The sequence below is a fragment of the Rana temporaria genome, chromosome 6 (genome assembly GCF_905171775.1).
Source record: "Rana temporaria chromosome 6, aRanTem1.1, whole genome shotgun sequence".
In the NCBI taxonomy this organism is placed as follows: Eukaryota; Metazoa; Chordata; class Amphibia; order Anura; family Ranidae; genus Rana; species Rana temporaria.
Window position 1 is genome coordinate 81197772 of NC_053494.1, and position 25274 is coordinate 81223045.

The window sequence follows — 25274 nt, forward strand, 5'->3', positions numbered from 1 at the left end:
GTGAGCTCCGGTCTCGCCCATAGGAAAGGCCGCGGCCTAGCTCCGGAGCCGCGGCCATCTTGGTCCACCCTGCGGCAGCTAAGTAGCGGCGCGCTGACGTCATAATCGCCCGCCTGCCTGCTTGTATCATCTTCCCTTGCGCACCGCACGTGTCCATCAGCTACTCTGCGGACGGGTCTGCCTGCCTGATGTATGTTCAGGTAAGAGTGGACAACCATTATGGGGGCAGATGTATATATTCATGGAGTATGGGGGCAGATGCTTCATTTATACTTATGAGCCAGTGTATGTGTATTTCTGCAGTATGGGGGCAGATGTGGATATTAAAGCATGGGGGCAGATGTGGATATTACAGCATGGGGGCAGATGCTGTAATATACACATCTGCCCCCATACTGCAAGAATATACACATCTGCCCCATGCTGTAATGTACACATGGGGGCAGATGTGTGTATTCTTGCAGTATGGGAGGCAGATGTGTAATAAAGCATGGGGGCAGATGTGTATATTACAGTATGGGGGGCAAATGTGTATATTCTTGCAGTATGGGGGGGGGGGAGATGTGGATATTACGGTATGGGGGGGCAGATGTGGATATTACGTTATGGGGGGGGAAGTCATGGATTGTGGAAACCAACTAGTGTCGAGTGTATATAGTGTATACCACATTTACCACTGACTAATGCAGAGTTGCAATGCAAGGAGATCAGCTAAAAGTAGTTGTATCTGTATGTGCGTTAATCGAAATTAGTCGATTAATCGATTAAAAAAAAGAAACGATTAATCGAACACAAAAATTTTAATCAGTAACAGCCCTAATACTATATATATATATATTACAGGACGCTGGGTCCTGGAAGGACGTTATATTTCCCCTCTGTTTGGACTGTGGTGCCTTTAAGGGAATGGAAAGGGTTAATGCACCTGTCTAAGGAAGTAGTTTAAAGCAGACAGGTAGTGCAGTTGAGTGTGAAGGAGTGTAGGAGTGTCCACTGCATGGTGAATGGTGGACAAGGAAAAACTGTGGAAGCTAAGCAAAGCTGTGAAAGGACTTGGCAGTGTCCTGCCTGAAAGCCTGCTACTGAAGGACTTACCTGCAAGGACTGTTTAACTGCGATAGCAGTTCTGAGCTGTACAAGTCGGTGAGACTGTTATTTCTTTTGTTTTTGCTGCTGCTAAGCCATTTAAGTTTAATAAACCTCAGTTTTGATTTAAAAAGCCTGTGTCCTGCGATCAAGCTGGTCCCCCAAACATTACTATATATATATATATATATATATATATAATATATATATATATTCATTCAAAGTTTATATTTGTATGTGCCAATACCTCTGTTATTTGTATTTTTCCATTTTCGACTATAAAGTGTAATAATATACCCTTTGTGCGCTGCTTCTTTGTTTTTGTGTCTCTTTGCCCATTTTCCAAGTGGTTGGCAGCAGCACTGGGTTTCATATACTACATTTCAGATTGCACTGTTTTGCTACACATCGTTGTAGCGCTATTAGGTGTGTGTGTGTGTGTGTGTTTTTCTGTCTAGGACATTTGGGTAAAATGTATTACTTATTTATTATAGCATAGTAGAACAATAAACAAAATGATAAAAGTTGAATCATATAAACCTTGCAGCCATATGTCAATGGAACATGCAATACATGAAAATACATAAAGGTGTACACATCATACAATGAAGAAATCCTATGCGTTACAGGGACGACACTCCTTAAGGGGGAATCCACTGTATGTTTGTTTTTATAATGTAATTTAAAATACAAAAGCGATTCATAAACTTAGTGTTTTTTAATCAGAGAAGATTTTCAGTTTCTTCAAAATGGCAAAAGATGGATATAAAGGCATAAATATTGACTACAAAAATGGCGGAGGTATACTTGTATATGCATGCATGGGGGTCCGAAGCAGAGGGTTGGCAAAAGAAAAAAGTTGGAAGCAAGAAAAACAAAGGGCCCTAGAGTCGTGTGAAAAAAGGTTGGTATTCCAAAGAAAACCAGCAGGGGGCGGCGAGGGGCGGATCAGTGCATTGGTGGCTAAGGGACAGACCAGAATCGCAACCATCCAGATTATGACGGACCGATTTGTATAAATCTTCAAACAAAAATAATTATAGGTTTGTCAAATATCGGTGAAACTATACAACAGGCAAGTGTTCAGTCTTATAAGGGTTGTAATAGAGGAGGGGGCATCAACATTTGTGTCAAAACATCACATCAAGTAGTGGTGTTTTGTGGTTATTAACTAATGGGGTAGTCCAGAAAATTAAGACTAGTCTATAAAAAAGTGTAAAAATATATATAGAAGGGATATAGAAAAAACACTGATAATAAAAAAACCATCTCTAATAAAAGAGCATAGTTTAACCAAGACAGCGTGTAATCCCCTGCAGCAAGGTAGTAGTATAATTACCCTAACCAGGAAATAGGTTGTCTCCACTCCTCATTAGTGTGCACTTCTGACTGATTCAGTCGGAGTGCAGCCCTTAAACAGGGGTGGTTCTAAATAACCCAGCTGGTGTGTATAAGCAGTTACTGCCACATCACGTCAGACTGAACAGAGCGGTCCTCCGAGTGCGCGGTGCATATAGTCACCCCCTGCCCATAAATAAAATAGGACACAGGAAGGAGTGACGTCCTGCATCACGTTCCCACCAACACGCGTGCGTGGCTAGCCCTGATTGTAAAACATCGCTAGATTGAAGGACGGAGGGAAAGAAAAACAAAAACTGCAACAAAAACATAGTGTTTAAACTTAGAGTTTAAACAGACAGCGGGGTAAAAAAATTATGAATATGGCGGATGTGGTGGTGGGAATAATAGATGGTGCTTTACAGTTGCTGGCTTTAACGGCATGGCTATTGAAAGCCAGGTGTTGAGGGACTGAGGCTTGTCGGATTTAGTGATTTTCTACCATGCTGAGGGCACAGAAATCGTCCTCGGAAGATTTATCATCAAACATGGAAGGCTTGCATCTCCCTGTGTAAGGAGATGCAGTAGCGTCCACGTACTTTATTCGGTTTCCAGTAGGGTTGCCCCGATACTAGTATCGGGACCGATACCAAGCATTTGCGTGAGTACTTGTACTCGTGCAAATGCTGCCAATGCTTCACCCAAAACCTGGGATGGGAGAGAGGCGGGAACAGGAAGTCAGCGAGCGTGCAGGGGAAATCACTCACTGTACAGGGATGGCAGCAGTGTGCACTCCTCTTGCACCCAGCACATTCTCTTCCCCGCCCGACAGATGCCCTTTAGTGCTGCCCCATCGTGACATCGTTTAGCAGTTCGGGAGGAGAGGAATAAAGTGCTGCTGGCGCTGCAGGGAACAGTGTGCAGGTGAGTAACATAACATGCCGATCTTATATATATATATATATATATATATATATATATATATATATATATATATATATATATATATATATACACATACACATACACATACACATACACATACACATACACATACACATACACATACACATACACATACACATACACATACACATACACATACACACACTGTCTGCATAGCCCAAGAGCGGTTCTGCCCCCCTCCCCCAGCTCGACTCTAACACTTCCCTCCCGGGTCATGCTGGTAAGACATGTCTTAAAGAGGGCAGGGCCCACTGTTATAAGTGGGGATCTCTGAAAGTCTCTAAGGAAAGGGGGGGGGGCTTTGAGCTAATGGGGGGTCTCTAAGAGGGCGTACTGACTGCTGATATAATGTGTGGTAACCAACCATTAGATCAGCAGCACCCCCCTTGGAGACCCCACCTTATATCAATGCCCCCCTTATCAGTGCTGCTTATCTGTGTCCATCATTGCCGCCTATCTGTGCCACACATCAGTGCAGCCCTATAAGTGCCACTTCATCTGTGCCCATCATTGCCGCCTATCTGTGCCCATCATTGCCACATCTGTCATCTTTCAGTGCCAGCCATCAGTACGTGCCACTTGTCAGTGCCAGCCATTAGTGCGTGCCACCTGTCAGTGCTATATTTCAGTGCCAGATATCTGTGCCATCTTTCAGTGCTGCATAATCAGTGCCCATCTATCAGTGCGTCACATGACATTAAAAAAAGTATCGGTATTCGGTATCAGCGAGTACTTGGGGGGGGGGGGGGAGGAAGTATCAGTACTTGTACTCGGTCTTAAAAAAAGTGGTATCGGGACAACCCTAGTTTCCAGGATCCTACTGGTTTTGCCGCATAGAGTGGACCCAAAGCTTGCCTTAGGTATGATTTTTAAGGGGCAGATTTCAGCCTTGGCTGTCTTTCAAAGACCTTTGGCGGCTCACTCACTGGTGTACATTTGTGCAGGGGGCTCAACATGTGGCCCCTCCGCTCCGTCCACCGCTACCTCTGTGGGACTTGAATCTGGTCCTCTCAGTACTTCAGGGGCCGCATTTTGAAAACAGAGATTCCCTTATTGACGCTCTCAGAAAGTGGCCTTTTTGGTGGCTATTACGTCGGTCAGATGTGTTTCTGAGCCGGCAGCCTTGTCTTGCAAGGCTCCTTATCTGATCCTTCACAAGGATAAGGTGTTGCTTAAGGTCGTTTTCGGCTTTCCATCTCAATGAGGACATTGTACTTCCGTCCTTGTGTCCTCGACCGTCGCACCCTAAAGAGGATGATTGCATTCCTTGGGTGTTTTTGTTCCGAGCTCTGCGGGTGTACCTGTCTGCTACTGCTCTGATCTGGAGCTTGGACTCGCTGTTTTTCTGTGGTTTGTCCTAAAAAAGGCCTGGCAGTCTCCTCAGCCACCATCTCTAGGTGTATCAGACCGATCGTAAATTCAGGCTTATGCCCTACGAGGGCAGGTGCCTCCCTTTTCTGTTACGGCGCATTTGACCAGGGCAATAGGTGCCTCTTGGCATTTCTGACATCAAGCGTCTGTTTCCCAGGTGTGTAAGGTGGCGACCTGGTCGTCCGTTCGCACCTTCACTAAATTTTACAAGGTTAATGTGAGTGCATCTCTGGATGCTTGCTTCGGCCACTAGGTTTTGCCGGCGGCTGTTAAAGGTTGCAACTCCTCCGTTAAACATATAAAATATAGATGCGCTAATATTAACTTAAAAGGTGATAAAACGTACAAAGAAAAACTAATCAGGGAGAACACTCCATAAACTGTGAATTACTAATATGTCCTTAATTAGTGCACAGTGATTAGCAGGATTCCATGCAGGGAAAAAATCACTCTCTTCAATCTGAATGCTAATCCAGCCCTCCACCGCTGTGATCAGATGATACAGGCACTCAGACAGGGATTGCATGAAAGAAAAGAGAAAAAATCTCATTGCGCAATATTCGATGACAGATCAAAAAATGTGTAATCGGAGCATTGACATATGCACTCACGAATCCCGGCTTTCAGTAAAGCATGAAAACGCCACTCAGTATGTTTCCTCAGCTCGATCCGATGCACTCGGATTCGATCGCAGGCTCCTCCCTACGCGTTACGTCACAGGCACGCGACTTACTCATGGGTTCATACGTTATGAGAATGGCTTGGGGTTTAGATAGCAACCAAAGGGAAAGACAAACATCATTGCGGCAAAACTTTACTCCCATAGCTGAATTCTAGTGAGATCATATGTCGATGCATAGACACACATAATTTTAATAAACAAATTTAAAAAAATGTAAATGCATCTATTTAATTGTATTTTTAAATGTTCATCTACTTATTCTATGCTTGTTGTATATCTGGCCATCTTGGCATATGTCCCTGGTATTGGATGCTCTAACCAAAGAGCCCTTTGAACCGGTGGCTCAGATTTCTGTTCAATTTCTTTCACTTAAAGTGGAGGTTCACCTGAATTTTTTTAATTTTTTTCAAAAGCCAGCAGCTACAAATACAGCAGCTGCTGACTTTTAAAAAAAATGGACACTTGCCTGTCCAGGTCACCCGCCGAAGCAGAGCTGCCGCTAGGCTCTTGCCATCCTCGGTGAGGGAATCGGGAAGTGAAGCCCTGCGGCTTCACTGCCCTATCCTCTACTGCGCATGCGTGAGTCACGCTGCGCTGTTCCCACTGCTCTCGCTGTGTTCTGGGAGCCGTGTATTTCCCGGAACACGACGGGCGGGAGTCTATACCAGGAAGTGGTGCAAGTACCTGTGTTATACAGGTATCTGCACCCCCTCCCCCCTGAAAATTGTCAAATGTCACATCGGAGGGGGGGGGGGGGAGTGTATTCTGAAAAGCGGACGTTCACTTTTGGGTGAACCTCTTTTAAAATGGTCTTTCTCCTGGTGATCACGATAGCCAGAAGGGTTGGCGACCTACAAGATCCGACCATTAAAGAGTCCTTTTCGTTGCTACTAGAGGATAGGGTAATCCTCAGGCAGGATCCTTTATATTTGCCAAAAGTGACCTCAGATTTCCACAGGTCACATGAAATTATACTCCCCTCCTTTTGTCAGAACCCCAAAAATGAATTTTTTTTTTTTTTGACGTTGCAGAGAGTGAGTTCAGGAGATCAAATCATTTACTAACTTGTTTCACCGGCCAAAAGGAAGGGCTTCAGGCCTCCAAGCCTATGATAGCCAGGTGGATTAAACAGACTATCGCAGTAGCCTATGAAAAGTCAGAAAAACCTGTTCCAGATCCTATCAAAGCTCTCTCAACTAGATCTCTGCGGACCTCCTGGGCAGAGAGGGTAGGCGCTTCAATCGATCAAATCTGCAAAGCAGCAATTTGGAAGAGCCAAAATACCTTCCTGAGGCACTACTGTGTGGAGCTGTTGTCCCCTCAGGACTTGGCATTTGGCAGGAAGGTCCTACAGGCGCTGGTCCCACCCTAAGGTAGGCTTGAACTTGCTCATCGTCTCAGGTGTGCAGTCCTGGAAGATGACCTTACTACAGCATATTCACCCGTGCATCCGGGTTGCGAGTCCCGCGGGAGTCGGCGTTCCTCACATGCTGTTGATTGACGTTTTGCCCAAAAACGAGCTCTCCCCCCGTCGTGTAAGCCGCGTCACGGTTGGCGGAAGGAGCCGAACGGCGAGTCGGCGTTATACTGTGCATGCGCATCGCCGTTCGGCTCCTTTCGCCAATCGTGACGCGGCTTGCGCGACGGGGGGAGAGCTCGTTTTTGGGCAAAACGTCAATCAACAGCATGTGAGGAACGCCCACTCCCGCGGGACTCGCAACCCGGATGCACGGGTGAATATGCTGTAGTAAGGTATGTACAGCAGGAAAAAAAAAATATGTGCCTTAATCGTGATGGAATGTGGGGTGGCAGTGGAATAAAAAAAAGTTGTTTTTAAGGGGGAACCACCGCTTTAAAGATTCTAACTACCAGCAAGAATAAGTCCTTGCATTTAAAGAGCACTTATTTCAGATCCATCATGGCAGCACCTGTTAGCGGGCATCCACTGACCTGCTGCCGCCATGGCCCTCACCTTGTCGTATCACTACCGCATCACCAGCTGTTCTATTAAAGTGAATGTGATTGTGTGTCAACAGCGGATCAGAGAAAGAGCCGCTGCTGGACAGATGAGTTTGCTCTTTTTAAATTATGATTTAAATCAAGCCCTTTTTTACTAGTGATTTAAATCGACTTGATATAAATCAAATTCACCCTGGTGCTGTCACATGAAAAGAACTTATAAAATATTTACAAAAGTGTAAAGGGTGTTCTCACTTTTGTGAGATATTGTGGGTACCTGTACCGCCTTGACAACATTGTGAGATTTTTTTTTTTTTTAATTTTTATTTATCACCAGAAAGCCAGTCCTCGCGGACCTTCAACATACAATGATAACAGTAGATACAACAGTTCTCGTACATTGGTAAAATAACAAGTGTGGAGCTAATGTCATAGACACATTACAGTGTGCATTTTAGAATATAACTAGATCTCGGTGAGGGAGTGTCTGTCGAGGCGATGAGTACTTCCTCGTGCCACGATCCGATCGGCCTCTATAACCGTTTTCCGTTTTCAGAGTAGAGAGAGATAGAATAGGGGTTAGAGAGTAGAATAGAAGAGAGCAGGGAGGCAGGGAGGAGAGGGCGGGGAGGGGGGGGGGGGGGGGAACTGCCCGGGCAGGGCTAGTGTAAGGCGCCCCCAAGGGGCGTAATGTATTTCTATGTCAATCCTGGACAGACTGTTTGTCAAAAGGAGCAGGCACTAGACCTGTGGATGTGTAGACGGTTGGCAGTCGGTCTCTCTGAGCTTTTGTCCTTCCTCTGAGTACTTGAAGATGTTGTACATCTGCCAAGTCTCTGAGTACGTCTCCTGTCGCTGTTGGCTGCAGAGGATGAGGTCTTCCATTCGACTGATCTCGTCTACTTTGTTTAGCCAGAGAGAGATAGTCAGTGGGTGAGGGGATTTCCAGCGGAGAGGTACGCAGGCTCTGGCTGCGTCCAAAAGGTGACGCACCAACGACTGTTTATAAGACCAAGGTGGTATATTAGTTGCATGTAAGAGGAAGTAAGCTGGGTCATCCGGCACTGTGTACCCCGTAAACTTTTGGGTGATCCGGTGTACCTCTCCCCAGAAGCCCCTGATCCGTGGGCAATCCCAGAACACATGGAGTAGGGTGCCCTTCTCCTGCTGGCATCTCCAGCAGGTGTCGGTTGTGTTGGGAAATAGCCTACTCAGGAGATCTGGGGTTCTGTACCAGCGAGTAAGGACCTTGTAATTTGTCTCCTGAGTTTTCGCGCATAAAGATGACTTATGTGCGAAGCGGAGTATGGTCTGTCTTTTGGTGGGTGAGAACAGTGTGTTCAGGTCTCTCTCCCATTTTGTCAGGGCTGGGATTCGATAGTCTCCCGGGGGGGGCGATCAGCTTGGCGTATAGTAGGGACAGAGCATGTGGGAGAACTCCCGTCTCTTCGCATAACTCCTCCAGTTCTGTCAATGGCCCCTGTCCGGTTGGGGGGGCCGGAATGGAACTCAAAAAATTAGTCAGTTGGCTTGCCCTCAAAAAGTCTAGGTGGTAGGCACCCCCAGGGTCTGTCAATTCAATTGCTGATTTCCACCGTCCGCCTGAGCTAAAGTGAGACGCTTGATAGAGGCCCGCCTTCCCCAAGTCCAGAAACCTCCCATCTCGTAGGCCTGGGCCAAAGAGTGGATGTCCAATAATGGGTCTGAGGGGGGAGTTTCCAGAGGTCAGGGAAAATTGGGCGAAAAGGTCCGAGCACACTTTAATCGTGGTCCCCACAAGTGGGTGGCGTGTAACTGTGGGGGGGAGCGAGGCAGAGCACCACGGGGCGCGATGTAAGGGGATCTCGGTCTGGCCCTGTTCAACCTGTGTCCACAGCTTATTGTGTCCGTGTCGGCACCAGTCAATTAGTCTAACCAGGTGTGTTGACCGGTAGTACATCCGGATGTCCGGTAGGGCTAGGCCTCCCTGTAATTTGGGGAGGGAGAGGACTGTTCTGCATATCCGTGACCTTTTCCCCGCCCAGAGAAACGGGTTGAACGTAGAATGAACCTGCTTAAAGTAGCTCCCCGGGATGGAAATCGGGAGGGCCTGGAGGAGGTACAGGAACTTGGGCAAAATTGTCAAACATTGTGAGATTTTAATTGGAAATGGTGGAGGTATAATTTTTTATTTTTTTTATTTTATACACGTCGATTTTCTCTAATAAAGAAATGTTGTATTTTTGCTATTACCGGTTCCTATGATCTATCTGGACTGCCAAGTCCTATTTCATATGCAGATCAGTGGTGTGCCTTGTTTACATAGACCCGTGGATTGGCTCCTGCTGTGTCCAATCCCAGGGGTGTAGGTACGCACGCCCCCCTACACCATGTGCAGAAAATCATACAGGTACATCTTGCACAGCCGGGCCGCCCTATATGTACAGTGAGCGCAGGGCCGGTGCAAGGACTTTTGCCAACTCAGGCGAAGGTGCATTTTGTGCACCCCCCACCCCCCCTTGGCGCGCGCACACGGCACAACACAGGGTACAGTGCACATCAGGGCACACGACATTGAGGCACAGCAGACTGGTGCACAGGACACATCAGGGCATGGGGCACTTGGTGCACACCAGGGCATATTGGGGCAGAGCGTTTACCTGACAGCCAGTATACAGGAAGCATCTGTGATAAGTTCTCTTTCATGTCACGCGGCCTCTCCTCTCTTCTCGTCCATCCCAGATGATGTCACAAGCAAATGGGGATAGAAGAGGAGGAGGGGCCGCCGGGGCAGTATGACATGAGCGAGAATTTCACACACACTGACAGTGTGACTGCAGCGCTCCCCTCCCTCCCTCCTCTACACTTCACACACAGCAGGCATCTCCCGCTGTGTGTATTGGAGCTTGGTGTGAAAACTTTGGCCGCGCTGTGAGAAGTCCCGCCCTCCTCCTAGATCAGCTTGTGCGATAGACACATTGTTCTGCCTATCACACGAGCTGATCTAGGAGGAGGGTGGAACTTTTCTCACAGCGCGGCCAAAGTTACCACACTAAGCTCCATTACACACAGCGGGAGATGCCTGCTGTGTGTAATCCTGGGACTCAGACGAGAGAGACACTGACGCAGTCAATGTTCCGCCCTGTTCCCTGGCGCCGTAAGTCGAGTGCCCATGTTGCCTTGCGCTAGCGCCGGCCCTGAGTGAGCGGTCTGGAAGCAGATAAAGGCTTCAAGAAAGATGCTTGCCAGAAGCTTTGCACAATCTTGCTGTGTGTGTGTGTGTGTGTGTGTGTGTGTGTGTGTGTGTGTGTGTGTGTGTGTGTGTGTGTGTGTGTGTGTGGTGGCGTCAAGTATAGTTTTTTTTTTTTTTTTATTATAAAGCTCATCTAGTCTGGACTTTCATTGGATTTTGTTTTTATTTTAAGCTCGGAAATTAATTGTGTTTCTTTAATATTCTGCAGACATCCGCTATGACTGTAGCCAGTACAAATGGAACAGTAAAAAAGATCTTCAGGGCAAGAAAAACAATGACTGCCAGCTGTCGACAGCAAATTGCCACTCTTAAATTAAATCCCTCAAAAATTGAGACCTTTAAGGAATCGCCTGTTCTAACAAAAGAAAATGTCCTAACACAACAGACTAAATTAGTTTCGCCAGAGAACTGTATCACACAAAATAACACCTCATCTGAAATGGAAAAACATCAGTCCCAAAACCCTTCTCCTAATGGGTTTAACCCTTCCACAGAAGTTTTACCTGAAGACTCTGGACTAAAAATTGGACATTCTTTAGAGGGGAAGTGGGAAGAATGGCGTAAGCCTTGTGAGAGTTCGGCTTCTGTTGAAACGCTTGTTGGAAACCCTACTAACCTTTCGCATATAGTACATAATGTAAACGATGCAACTAGCAATACTAAAATTGCTGATTTTAATGATGCAAGACCAGTCTCTAAACCGTTGGAAGTTGTAGAAAAAGAGAAACCAATTTCTGATTGTGATTTTTTGCAAGATAGTGAAAAAGACACCCTGAACACAAGTATGGATAATTGCTCCCCTGATACTGAAATGAGTGAATCACTATCCCTAAGACTTGTAAATGAAGATTGCGTATTAAAGATTAATTCAGCAACTGGTCTTGTAACACAGATGCATATTTTGGATACAGACAGTACCAATGCCGTTATTCCTAGAAATGAGTCTAATGCCTCCTGTGGCACCACTGGCGCTAGCGATGCAGTAATGCCCAGCTTCACTATGACCGTGCGTGTAGATTCTGCTCAGAACAATCTCTCCCAAGGCTGCAATACAACTTCTGGTAAGGCTTTTCTATTTGATCTTTAGTGCTTGTGGCCGGTTTGTCACTTACGGTATTCTTTAATGCTTAAAGCGGATGTTCCACCCCAAAAAAATATTAAAAGCCAGCAGCTACAAATACTGCAGCTGCTGACTTTTAATATAAGGACACTTACCTGTCCTGGAGTCCAGCGCCGTCCGCAGCAGAGCACGAGCGATCGTCACTCTGCTGCTACCCCCTCCATCCACACCGAGGGAACTAGGAAGTGAAGCGCTGCGGCTTCACTGCCCGGTTCCCTACGGCGCATGCGCAAGTCGTGCCGCGCCCGCCGATTGGCTCCCGCTGGGAGCCGAGTGTTCCCAGCACACAACGGGGGGGGGGGGGGGACGGGATGTGACGAAATGCCCGTGAATGCCGGGCGTGGGTGCAAATACCTGTCTTTAGACCGGTATCTGCACCCCCCTCCCCCCTGAAAGGTGTCAAATGTGACACCGGAGGGGGGAGGGTTCCGATCAGCGGGACTTCACTTTAGGGTGGAGAACCGCTTTAAGGCATATTGTGCAATTTAGTGATGGGTGTAATTCTAGTGCTGCTGTATATGACAGTTCGATGGAGGATTACAAAGTATATCCTCTAATCATTAAAGTCCCAATGTGCTGATTAAATATTCATTTAAGTGCTTCTCCCGTGGATTTATGATATAGCGATAATGACAACACTTGCTGTGATATTCCCGTCACCACTAGAAATGGCCACTTACCAGATCTCAATCAATCAAAATGCCTTTGGTTCATTCTCAGGATAACCACTCCTTTTACACGTCTGTTCACCAATCGCCAGGTACCTTGGATATGCCGGTGGGGTCTCTATCTCACCTACAATGGCTCATAAAAAAGAGGCTGCTGATACCCACAGAACTGCGCGCTGACCGTGAGGTGGACGCTGGGGGAACCTGAGAAGAATAACCTTTACCTTCAATCTTGGCTTGGCTTTGCACATATGGTTGGAGAAGCTTGGTGCCGGCATATGGGCACATTTAAATGTGAGTGCAATGTTTGATTTTAAGTAGCCAATAAATGTTTTTTTAACGTACTACACCATGAGGGGCACTCCTCTTTTTTATGAGCCATTGTAGGAGAGATAGGGACCCCACTGGCATATCCAAGGTACCTGGCGATTGGTGAACAGACGTGTAAAAGGAGTGGTTATCCTGGGAATGAACCAAAGGCATTTTGATTGAGATCTGGTGAGTGGCCATTTCTAGTGGTGACGGGAATATCACAGCAAGTGGTGTCATTATCGCTATATCATAAATCCACGGGAGAAGCACTAAAATGAATATTTAATCAGCACATTGGGACTTTAATGATTAGAGGATATACTTTGTAATCCTCCATCGAACTGTCATATACATATATTTTTATATATATATATATATATATATATATATATATATATATATATATATATATATATATATATATATATATATATATATATATATATATATATATATATATATATATATATATATATATATATATATATATATATATATATATATATATATATATAATTTTCTGTTTTTTGCATAAATACTTGTTTGCCTTGAAAGGGCAGTCACCTTCAACATATTGGATGAGGTTACTGAAGCACTATATGAGTAATATGTCAATCGCATAGATAGATCCACGCAAATTGCACATAGGTTCTCTATGAGAAGAATTTTAGCACATTACGTTTATTGAAATAGAGGTGTTGTGTGTTGACGATTAATAACTTAACCAGCACCTAGTGACAGGTGGTGATAAATAAAGGATAAAAGTAGGGGAGCGCAATTAACACACCACACATAATTCCTTAAAGGACCAGACACCAACAGGTGCTCTGATCCTTTTCTTTCCTGATTGCAGCAAACCCACCACAGTAATATAATATATATTTTCACGTGCGCCAGCAACACTAAGTATTCTTGCTTTCCATTGGCTTACGATTTAAATAGAGTCTTGCTAAAGGATTTGTTTCCTCCTGTCTCTATAGTGGATGCATGGACTCCTACGGCAGTAGTTCTGCCAATACTGTGCTGCCTCTAGCATCGTTATTATCATGTTAAAACTTAAAAATTATCCACTTGCTTACTGGTCACTTAAACCCCTTTCCTGCCCAGACCAATTTTCAGCTTTCAGTGCTGTCACTCTTTGAATGACAATTGCGCGGTCATGCTACAGTGTATACAAGTGAAATTTTGTATTTTTTTTTTCTCATCGTCCATGGACGGACACAGCTCATATCTTGACAAGTGGGTTATGTTCCTGTTCACAGGCGAGGACTAGGCAGAAACATGTTGGATAAACATGTTGTCCCTCCGGACATAACCCTCCTCCCTGCAGTATGCAGCCTGTGTCTTTCTGCCTAGCAAAGGAGGACATATGGCTCCCTTTGGGCCCTGCGGACATTTTTCATTTTATTTTCTTCTTGAAGAATCTTCTATCAACTGTCGGCTGAGACAGGCTGGATATATAGATCCTTGTAGTCTCCTCAGTCCAGCCAGCGAGCGCACCTTTGCAAAGAGGCTTGGTCTACCACGACATGCCCCATGGCTTATGGGGTGGCCGGTGAGCTTTGGCTCCAGGGTCCACATATGACTGGGCTGTGGTGTTGTCTCACAGTGGACCGGGCTTACAGCTACTCCTACGTGGTGTATGTCTGTCAGGAATGCGTCAGTGGGTCCTCGCATGGAAGGATAAGTCCAGGCCTTCCCGCTTTGGCGGGTCCTCCCTGCTCTGTCATATTCCCCTCTGCTGTTCTATTGCTGCTGGGGTGAACCTGTGGGGGGGCTCATTTTCCCACCAGGGGGGACTGTGGGGGTGTCTGGGCCTGTGTTTTTTCTGTGGGGGTGTATTTGCTCATGCCTCATTAGGCCTTTTGCCGCCATTTTTACTGCACCGGCGCCATTTTTTTGTAGCCTGCTGCTACCATTGTGAATTCCCATTGGCGGCCATTTTGTTGTGGTCGCGCTATGGCGCCATTTTACTGTGGCAGTTTCCTGCTCTCTGAAGCTCCCGGCGGCCATTTTGGAGGTGGTTTTGACCTCTAGTGCTGAAGCTTATACAGTGCGCAGCACAGATTTCCTCATGTTTTGATCACAGCTTTACCTCACAGCAATTCTCCTCACACACACGCTATGTTCTGAGGGTAGGCAGTGGCGCTGAATGGTCTCCTCCGATTGGTGAGCCCCCTGGGTAACCCCGGTCAGCGCAGCAAGGAGGGTGGGATTTATTCAGGTCTGAACTGGGTCCCTGAGAGCTGTCTAGATGGAGCTGGTGTCTGGTTCTTCCTCCCCAAAACATGCCAGCGGTGGCTGCTGGGTCTCCTGCAGTTCATGGACACTTTGGAGTGGCGTGCGGGTGTTAGGGAGGGTTAAAAACTGCCCCCACCATTCCCTGGGGACTGCTCTGGCACTGACCCAGGACCTGGCTGTTGCGTCCCTGGTTCTGTGTTGTCTGTGTAAATGGACCAGAACCTTCCTTGTAACAGTGGTGTAGTGGTTAACTCCCTCACCTGGCAGCAAGAGTCACGGGTTCAAATCTGGACTACGACACCAAACTGCTTGGGGATTGCATCTCTCCCTGTGTCTGCGTGGGGTTTTCTCTGGGTATTCCGGTTTACTCCCACACTCCTAAGACGTGTGCAGAGCACTTGTCAGTGCGCTGTATGAAACTCCCTTGTGCTGTATTGTGCAGCGGAGGTATCCTCTGAGGGCTCTCCTTTTTTTCTTTCTTTTTTTTTTTGTGCACACAAATCAGACCGCTCTGTGAACGTTTTCCTTTTGACTAGTTCATTGATAAGGAATGGGAAAGTCCGCAGAAGTCCTTGTAGTTCCTCAGTGCCTGGGGTTTCGGTACCCTTTTGAGGAGAGTTTAAAAAAAATAGGCTTCTCATGTAGTGGCCCCCGGTGCCCTGTTAAAAAGGGGGTGACCACTTTCCCTATAGAAGGGACCCCTGCCTTCAAGGTCCTTACTGATGAGCAGTCCGAGGCGCTGACCCGCTCCATGTTTACCATGCTGGGGTCTGCATCGCTGCCTGTTGTGGCCGCTACCTTCGGGTGTCAGACACTCACTGAATGGGCAAGGTTTTGCACCAGACTGGAGGAGCACCAGCTCCCTCCTTAATTTGTTTGACTTGCCGACCAGTTGGTCCTGGGCCTTGTATATGTCTGTGATGCTACACAGGATGCTTCATCCCTGATGTCCAGAGCCTCTGATTTGGCTGAAATACTGGTATGCTGACCAAGCTTCCAAAAAAGCCCTGTCTGATTTACCCTTCAGGGGTGGGAGGTTTTTTGGTACCTTGCTGGATGACATCAAGGATTCCCTCCCTCAGTCCACCAGGGGAAATGGTCATTTTAGAGCATGACATATTGGTTATCCATTTACTTGACATAACATTTTTCACATTATACAAAAAAAAAGGGTTTATTAAAGTTTTTCATCCCTAGTATATGCACAATCTATTATGAAAATAGTTAACTATTTTCATCTATTAATTGGCCTGCATACAGAATGCATTATTTGTTTACATATCAGGAAATACAGAGCAGCACATGTACAGCTCAGTACGCCATGTCTGTAATTGCCTGTGAACTTGTGAATGTGCACGTAGCAATGCCTCATGGGACGTGTAGTGCTGGGCAAGAAGTGAGTGGTTCTAAAGTCAGAAGTTTATTTTTATCTTGCTTTAGTGGTACACTATATTACACTTTGCAGATTTCTATTGGGGCACTCTGAAAGGAGGAGCCATAACCGTTGATGGGGGGACCCCAGAAGAGAAGAATCAGGACTGCTTTGTGCAAAACTATTGCACAGGGCAGGTAAGTATAAAATGTTTATATAAAAAAATACTTTAAAGACTCTGCAGGGAAGATCAGCATCTGAACCCAGGGAAGATCAGCATCTGAACCCAGAGAAGATGGAGGCTGATAGACTGGAGGTAATATAAGGTGTTACAATTGCATTTAAAGTAAACTTTTACCAGTATTGTGTATTATAGGGATCGACCAATTATTGGCGGCCGATATTCACTTTTTTTGGTCAAGTATCGGTCAAACTGTCCGATTTTATTGCTTCAAAGGCTTTTCCCGGGTTGATGCAGCTATTTAGAGCGGATGGTCGGCTTTATTGTAATAACACCCGATGCGGCTAAGCAGCTGCTTGGCTGTTATTACAAGCAGAGGAAGTCTCCCACTGCCGCTCTGACCAGGTCTCCCATCCCACCGGGAGGCCCGAGCAACAAGTCAGCACCTCCGCCGACTGGCCGAAGACCCGAACAATGCTAATGCTTCGTTCAGGTCTCGGATCATGTAACCAGGAAGCTGTGTCATGACATCACTTTTTGGATTACTGGCATCTTAACCACTTCCAGACCTGCGCACGACGATGTACGTCCATTTTTTTAAAGATTGATATCTCGGTAACGGCAGCAGCTGCTGCCACAACCGAGGTATTAATCTTTTAGTGTGCGCGGTCTGGTAAACGATAACGGCGGTCTCCGCGGCGGATTCGCCGCGAGATCGCTGTTATCGGTGGTGGGAGAGGGCCCCCCCTCCCGCCGCTCTCCCGCGCCCTCCGCCGCTTACCGGAGCCGTTGGTAGCGGCGGAGGCGATCGGGACCGTTCGGCAGCTGAGCGGGGACGAGACTGAAGGAAAAATCTCCTTCGCCTGTCCCCATAGCTCTGCTGGGCGGAAGTGACGTCAAAACGTCAGTCCCGCCCAGCCTCTTAAAGAGACAATTTTTCCCAGAGCGTCTTTCAGGACAGCACCTCGAGAGATAGTGGCTCCTCCCTCTCCAACAGGAAACACCTTCACTTCAAACTTTAAAGGGAGGCTCCTCCCAGCACACCTCAGTTTTTGTGTTTCCTCCGACCCGGAGGGAACATCTTCTAGGGAGTTCTTGTAGGTCCAGGGAAGCCCTGGATTACTCCCTTTTATTTCTTACCTTTTTTTGCAGGCTAAACGCCTGGGAGACTCCGCTCCCCGAGCTACCCGTTCGGCGACGGTAGTACCCGGGCTTCCCCTTCCACACATCTGGGATTCCGGGTGCTACAGGCGGGCGAGGTGTGCTCAGTGGGGCCACGAGTAGCTGGGGGTGGCGTCCGGCGGCCGCGCGCGCGATTCGCGACATTCTGTTTGTAGCTTTCAGCGCGGGCCGTATGCGTCATTTCCGGCGCACCGGCTAGAGGAAGGGGCGGAGCGGGAGCTGGTGCCGATTTCCGCTTCCGGCGCAGCGGCGCTTTAGGTCTCCGGAAGCCGGTCGGTGAAGCCACGGGTGAAGCGCTGGTATTCTGCAATGGAAGCAGCAGAGTCAAGCGGTGGGGACAGGCACAGGCACCAGCAAGGCCTCGGCGGGAAGCAGCGCAGTGAGTGTTTCTTCCTTATGAGTTCTACCTCTCTTTTTTTTTTTTTTTTTTCTGTCAGGTGGATGGTCAGTCTCAAAATTTATTTTTTTCTCCCCCCCCCAGTGGCTTGGGGGCCTGTCTGGGCACTGGTTGGTCTCTGCTTTTCCTAGTGCACCTTTTGTTGGGGCCCATAAGTGGGAACAGGGTTCTTCACTAAGGTCTCCCTGCCTTTCTTCCCTGTTTTTCCTTACAGGCTAAGTCTGATACTAGAAGGAGATGCCCATCGTGTAAAACAAAGATGAGTGACAGCTGGAAGAAGGCACTTTGTAAAACATGTATTGATTCTTTGATACAGGAGGAGTCAGCCGCTATGCGGGATGACCCGATTTCCTCAGCAAAGAAAGAACTACTGTCCACATTTCAGTCCTTACGTGAGTCATTAGTTCCACCTCCCACCCCTCTAGCCTCCACTTCTCAATCCTCTCAGGATTCAGTGTCAGTACCGGAACTGGTTTTGGGAACAGGCGACTCAGGTCCCAGGGAAGGTGGCTCTCAGGTAACAGACAGCGAGGAGTCAGAGGGGGAGTTAGTGGGACACCCCTCAAAGTTTAAACTATCCCTGGAGGAAGTGGATGGCTTAATCAGGGCTATCCATTTAACTTTAGGCCTGAGTGAGGAAAAAAGGGATCTAACCTTGCATGACCGCATGTATGCGGGTCTGGGTGAGTCAAAGGGGCGGGTCATTCCGGTCCATTCAGTGATTTCTGAGACCATAATTAGAGAATGGCAGGATCCAGAGAAAAAGCCCTTTTTCCCTAAAGCACATAAGAGGCCCTTTCCCTTTGAGGAAGATCCAACAGCAGTTTGGAACAAGGCCCCAAAACTTGATGCGGCTTTCTCGCAAGTATCTAGGTCCACGGACCTGGCCTTTGAGGACATGGGTGTTCCTAAAGACCCCATGGACAAGCGCATGGATCTCCTCCTCAAAAGGTCATGGCAGTCAATCATGAATGGTTTAAAGCCCGCCATGGCCACAACCTGTGTTGCCCGGAATCTAGAGTTCTGGACAAATCAGTTGAAGAATCATATTTCGGCTGATTCGTCGAAAGAAGAGATTCTGGAATCCTTTTCTACTTTGACCGCGGCAGTAGCCTACATTGCAGATGCCTCAGTGGAGGCCATTAAGATGTCAGCAAGGTCAGCGGCCGTGGCAAATTCGGCCAGGAGAGCGCTTTGGCTAAAAACCTGGCCAGGGGATGCGGCATCAAAGAACAAACTTTGTGGTATCCCTTTCTCAGGAGATCTCCTATTTGGTCCAGATTTAGATAGTATCCTGGACAGGACCGCAGATAGGAAGAAATCTTTCCCGGTCAAGAGGAAAAGGCAGCCCCCTAGACGTTTTTTTCGTCTGCAAAGGGCACAGGATAAAGGCAACAAACCCCAAGGGGACAGGAGAGGTTGGGGTACAGAAAGCCAAAGAAAAAAAGGGAATCCTTTTCAATCCTCCTGCACAGTCCCAGAAATCGCAATGACTTGGCGACCCGGGTTGGCGGAAGATTACAAAAGTTTCTTCCGCGGTGGTCAGAGATAACCACCAATCAGTACATTCTGACCACCCTGTCCCGGGGTTACGAGATAGAATTTTCAGACACTCCACCACAAAGATTTCTGGTGACAAATTTCCCAAAGGATCCAGCAAAATCCCTGGCCATGAAATCCTCTTTAAGGGAGTTGAGGCAGCAGGGGGTAATAATAGAGGTACCTCAGGCAGAGCAAGGCCTGGGTTTCTACTCCCATATTTTCTTGGTAAAAAAACCTACAGGAAAATTCAGGATGATCCTAAACCTGAAACCCTTGAACAAGTCTGTCAGGTACAGGAGGTTCAAAATGGACTCTATTTTTTCAGTCCGGAATCTATTGACGCCAGGTTGCTTCATGGCGTCAATAGATTTGAGAGATGCCTATCTTCACATCCCGATCTCTCCGCAATCCCAAAGATACCTCAGGTTTGCGGTAAGGAGAGGGGGGCTAGTTCAGCACCTGCAGTACAGGGCTCTGCCTTTCGGGCTTTCATCCTCACCCCGGGTGTTTACCAAGGTGATGGCGGAAGCCTTGACCCCACTTCGTCTGCAGGGAGTGGCAGTGATCCCATATCTAGACGACCTGTTATTTTTTGCCCCGTCAAGGGAAAAATTACTGATAGACTTGACCAGGGCTCAGACTCACCTGGAGTCCCTGGGGTGGATCCTGAACCTTCAGAAATCATCACTAGTACCTGCCCAGGAAATTCTGTTTCTAGGATTTCAGGTGAACTCTCTGAGCCAAAGTATATTTCTACCCCAAGAAAAAAAGATCAAGGTCCAGGAGACCATCTCTCGACTTCAGTCCAATCAGCCCATATCCATAAGTCAAATAATGGCAGCGTTAGGACTATTAACCTCAACCATGCCCGCAATCCAGTGGGCAAGGCTGCATTTTCGGTGCCATACAGAGTTCTCTGTTAAGGTCATGGGATCACAACCTCAATTCCCTGGACAATCTAGTAAAGATTCCATCTCGGGTAAAGAGATCCCTATATTGGTGGAAGGACCAGAGGGTTCTCTCGAAGGGTCTGGAGTGGTCTTTTCCAGTGGGGAAAAGAATAACGACAGATGCCAGTGCCTGGGGATGGGGAGCCCACTTGGGAAAGAACTTCGTTCAGGGCCGATGGTCAAAGGAGGAGTCAGTTCGATCTTCGAACTGGAGAGAGTTGAGAGCAATCACATTAGCTCTAGAGAGGTTTGCTCCGGATCTGCTAGACCACCACGTTCAGGTGCTGATGGACAACGCTACGGCCGTAGCGTATCTAAACAGGCAGGGGGGCACCAGAAGCAAGCCCCTGCTGATGTTGGCCGAAAACACCCTGTTGTGGGCGGAAAAGAATCTGCGATCCCTCTCAACGGTACACCTGAGGGGATCCCTGAATGGGGTGGCAGATTTTCTGAGCAGGCGTCAGGTTCGGGAGTCGGAGTGGTCACTAAACCCCGAAGTCTTTGCAGAAATCTCCAGCAGGTGGGGTCAACTAGAGGTGGACCTATTTGCTTCGAGGGAAAACTCCCAGGTACCTCTGTTTTTCTCTCTAAACAGACTGGAGGGCTGCCTAGGGGTAGATGCCCTGGCGCATCCCTGGAGATTTCGCCTCTGCTTCGCTTTCCCCCCGTTCCAACTGATTCCATTAGTCCTGAGAAAGATTCAGAAGGAAGGAGTCCCGGTAATCCTGATTGCTCCGTATTGGCCCAAGAGGGCATGGTTCTCAACACTCCTAGGTATGGCTACAAGACCATGTTGGCACCTACCTCGCAGGTCAGATCTTCTGAGTCAGGGTCCAGTGTTTCATCCGGACGTATCCAGGCTTTCCCTTTCAGCTTGGTTTCTGAAAGAAAGATCCTAAAGGATAAGGGGTTTTCAGATCGGTTAGTATCTACCCTATTAAATAGCAGGAAGAAGGTCACGAGCCATCTACGCTAAGGTTTGCAGAGTGTATACGTCAGGGCTGTGGAGTCGGAGTCGAGGAGTCGGGGGAAATTTTGGGTACATTTTGGGTACCTGGAGTCGGCAAACAATGCACCGACTCCGACTCCTACTAAATTTAGATTGGAATAAAAAAAAAAAAAAAAAGCAAGTTTAAATGTCCCAATTCACCAAAAGTTATAATTAATGACTTCTCTACTGTAAGAATAAAGACCAATGCATGCAGTGCCTCACGTTACCGCAAAACGAACACGTTAAGTGACCGTGAAGAAGCATGCTTTTCATGTGCTTCACTATATGGCACGCAACGCACAATTAGTAGCTGCAATACTTCTACTTTCCATAGTGTTGTGTTCTGCTTTTACAGGGAACGCATGTTAGAGAACCAGTAAGTGTCCAAATAAAACAATTCCAACAGGAGTTTTATAAAGCACTAAAAGAAGTTGAAAAGTATGATCGCTCATCAAAACTTACTGTTGAAGAAGCCATCCTTGTTTATCCAGAGATCGTTAGTGATGTGGCCAGAATAGTTACTGCAATGCCACCCACCCAAGTCAGTGTCGAAAGATTATTTTCAGCCCTAAAAATAATAGTCTGACTTAAAGCGGTGGTTCACCCTGCAGAACAACTTTTTAGCATAAAATTAGGCATAGTAGCGCGAGCTACAGTATGCCTGTCTTAATTTTTTTATCCCCGTACTCACTGTGTAATCGTACATAGATTCCGACTGCCCGCAGGGAATGGGCGTTCCTTTCAAGAGGGAGGGTGATTGACGGCCGGCTCTGGCACGTCACGCTCCCCGAAGACAGCCAGAGTAGGTCTCGGCTCTTCACGGTGACTATGCGCAGGCGCCGTAAAGAGCCAAGCCTATTTCGGCTATTTCCGGAGAAGCGTGACACGCCAGAGCCGGCCGTCAATCACCTTCCGTCTGGATTGGAACGCCCATTCCCCGTGGGGGGATAAAAAAATTAAGACAGGCATACTGTAGCTCGCGCTACTATGCCTAATTTTATGCTAGAAGAAAAAAAAAATTTTTTTTTTAATAGGGTGAACCCCCGCTTTAAGAGCCTCTATGAAAGAGGATCTGGCAGAGGCAATTCTCTTCCTTAGAACTCTACATTGAATTGATTTGCATTTGCTAAGCCTATAACTACATTTCAAGATTAATATAAACCATTTCTAGGTTTTACAGATTTTGTTTTTGGTTCATTATAGATAAGCTTTGTTTTTGTTCTAAAACAACCAAATAATGTGGTTTGTATTTTTGAACTGGTAAAGATCCTGTTCCTGATGTTTATGCCTGCTGCTACTATCCAGCCACTTGATTGTTTTCATTAGTGGGACTGCTTAATAAGCATTCCCAGTATTGATATTTGTTTTTAGTGGGAATGCTTAATAAGCATTCCCAGTATTGATATTCGTTTTTTATTATTATTCCGTACGTTTTTTGGCTCTGCGTAACTTCGGCATACTTTCAGCTATTGAGACCATTCAACTATTAAAATGTTCGTCTCGTTCAGCTAACGATGGGACTTCAAGTTTTTTTGTACTATTTATACTTTTTAAAATATTAAGCTTTTAGACACTTTTTTTTAACATTGAAGTCAATGAGAACATCCTTTTTCCCTTTGAAATCACATGCCCTGCCAAAAGTTTCAGCTCCTTCATACTTTCACTTACAGACACCAAACAAACTTTAAAGCGGTCACAAAATATTCAGGTATCCGGCTATGACTTTTCAGATTGATATCTTTTACGTTTTTTGTGAAAACGCAATTTACGTTTAGCGTTTTTTTTTTTTTTTTTTTTCTTTTCAGAAAATGTAATCGGTTATAATGTAATCCTATGGAAGGGATTTAGAGTGTGTCATGTGACCTTTAGAGTGGAGATGATTGAAAAAAAAGTTATCTTTAAAAAAAAAAGGGGAAACAAATTGCTCTCACGCCCACAAGATCTACTTGTTATACACAATTTATATATCAAAACGTAGGTATGTTTGTCTGGTTTCAGGCAATGTTATCAGTTTTGTGATACGTATTTTATTTTTAGTTCCAGGAGCTTCTAAAGGACAAGAGGGACAAATAAACTCTCATTGACACTCATGTTAAAAAGACTTTAAAATGTTTCTGCAAAACACACAAAGACGCTCTTTTCTAAATCGCTGACATGCCCACATTTTTAAGTTTATCAACATAAATTTTATACCGATTTGTTCACAAAAGCCTTGTGTTTCAAACGGTGAAGTCGCTGTATCGATCGCATGTACGGTTGTGGATTTATTAAGTTTTGTTTGAAGGCTTCAATAACTGATTTTGTGTGTGGATTCAAGCGTTTCTAATGGTATTTTGATTCCCTAAATAGCTTTCTTTACCTCAGTGCAGTCCTCCTCACCTCATGTGGAGAAAGCCTCTTGAGGGGGGAGGGGCGACCAGGCTAGTCAGGACACTCTCTATATTGCAGATAGAGAAAGGAGCTGTGTGATATTAGGCTTTATAAGTACTGAAGGAACACTGCTTGTATGTCCTAAAAGATACTGTAGTGGTTATGGTGAATGGCTTTTGTGCGGGCTCAGCAATTCAGCTATTCAGCATTCCCACTCGCATTTTCCTCAGGAAATGCATTGTCTAGTTGTGTTTGTCTTTTGCTTAAACTGTGCAATACAGTAGACTGTTGGCTTCCCAGCCAGTAGTCCTGTGGTAGGTTGCGTTTCTTTCCCTCAAGGAATGTATAAAATACATTCGCATATTAATACAGAGGAGTCTGAGTCGGGGAGTCGGATGTACATAAAACTGAGTCGGAACATTTATCTACCGACTCCACAGCCCTGGTATACGTCCTGGTGTCACACTGCAAACATGGAACCTAGCAGCCTGAAGGCCATCCTAGAATTTTTGCAAAACGGAGCAGATATGGGGTTAGCGGTCAGCACTCTAAAAGTGCAAGTATCCGCCTTGGCAGTCTTTTTAAAAAGATCGGTAGCCTCCGAACCATTGGTGTCCAGGTTCTTTAGAGCCCTCTCGAGGGCTAGGCTGCCACAGGTTAAGGGTTTCCCGAAGTGGGATTTGTCAATTGTATTGAAAGCTTTAGCTGAAAAGCCTTTTGAACCTTTGAGTGATGCTTCTCTTAGAGATGCTACCTTGAAGGTTCTTTTCCTGGTCGCTATCACCTCAGCTCGTAGGGTGAGCGAATTGCAGGCCCTGTCAATAAGGGAACCGTATTTTTCTTTATTTCTTTATCGTACATCACGGGACACAGAGCGGCATTCATTACTATATGGGTTATATGGAGTACCTTCAGGTGTAGACACTGGCAATCTCAAACAGGAAATGCCCCTCCCTATATAACCCCCTCCCATAGGAGGAGTACCTCAGTTTTTCCGCCAGTGTCTTAGGTGTTAGTCATGGTTTAGCTTGCCTCCACATCCTTGGGATTAGGTGAGCTAACCGGTTCTGTCCAAAAAAGCCTCAGCGCTAAAGTGGTCAGTAACCGGACCCCAAACCCTTGGGGTATAGCCCATAATGCTTTTCTTTTTAGAGAGCTGGACCCTGGGCCCAGAACTTAGAAACCTTTGGGTGCCTAATGTTTCTGTTGCCAGAGTGCTATATGGGCCCAGGACAGTGGATCCTTCATAGGAACCCAGGGCCTGAAGGTCTAGACATCCCCACCGAGATGGGGGAAGATTGGGCCTCTTGCTTG

The 25274-nt window shown here is 46.5% G+C and overlaps 1 protein-coding gene across 4 annotated transcripts in view; it reads left to right on the top strand.

The window, feature by feature from the left end:
• Positions 1 to 25274, top strand: part of LOC120943578 — a 276900-nt gene that overhangs the window by 9684 nt on the left and 241942 nt on the right. For all 4 annotated transcript variants that reach the window (XM_040356956.1, XM_040356958.1, XM_040356959.1 and 1 more), the window contains exon 2: positions 10843 to 11695. In XM_040356956.1, coding sequence (XP_040212890.1) covers positions 10843 to 11695 — 853 coding nt within the window. The remainder of the gene's footprint in view (positions 1 to 10842; positions 11696 to 25274) is intronic.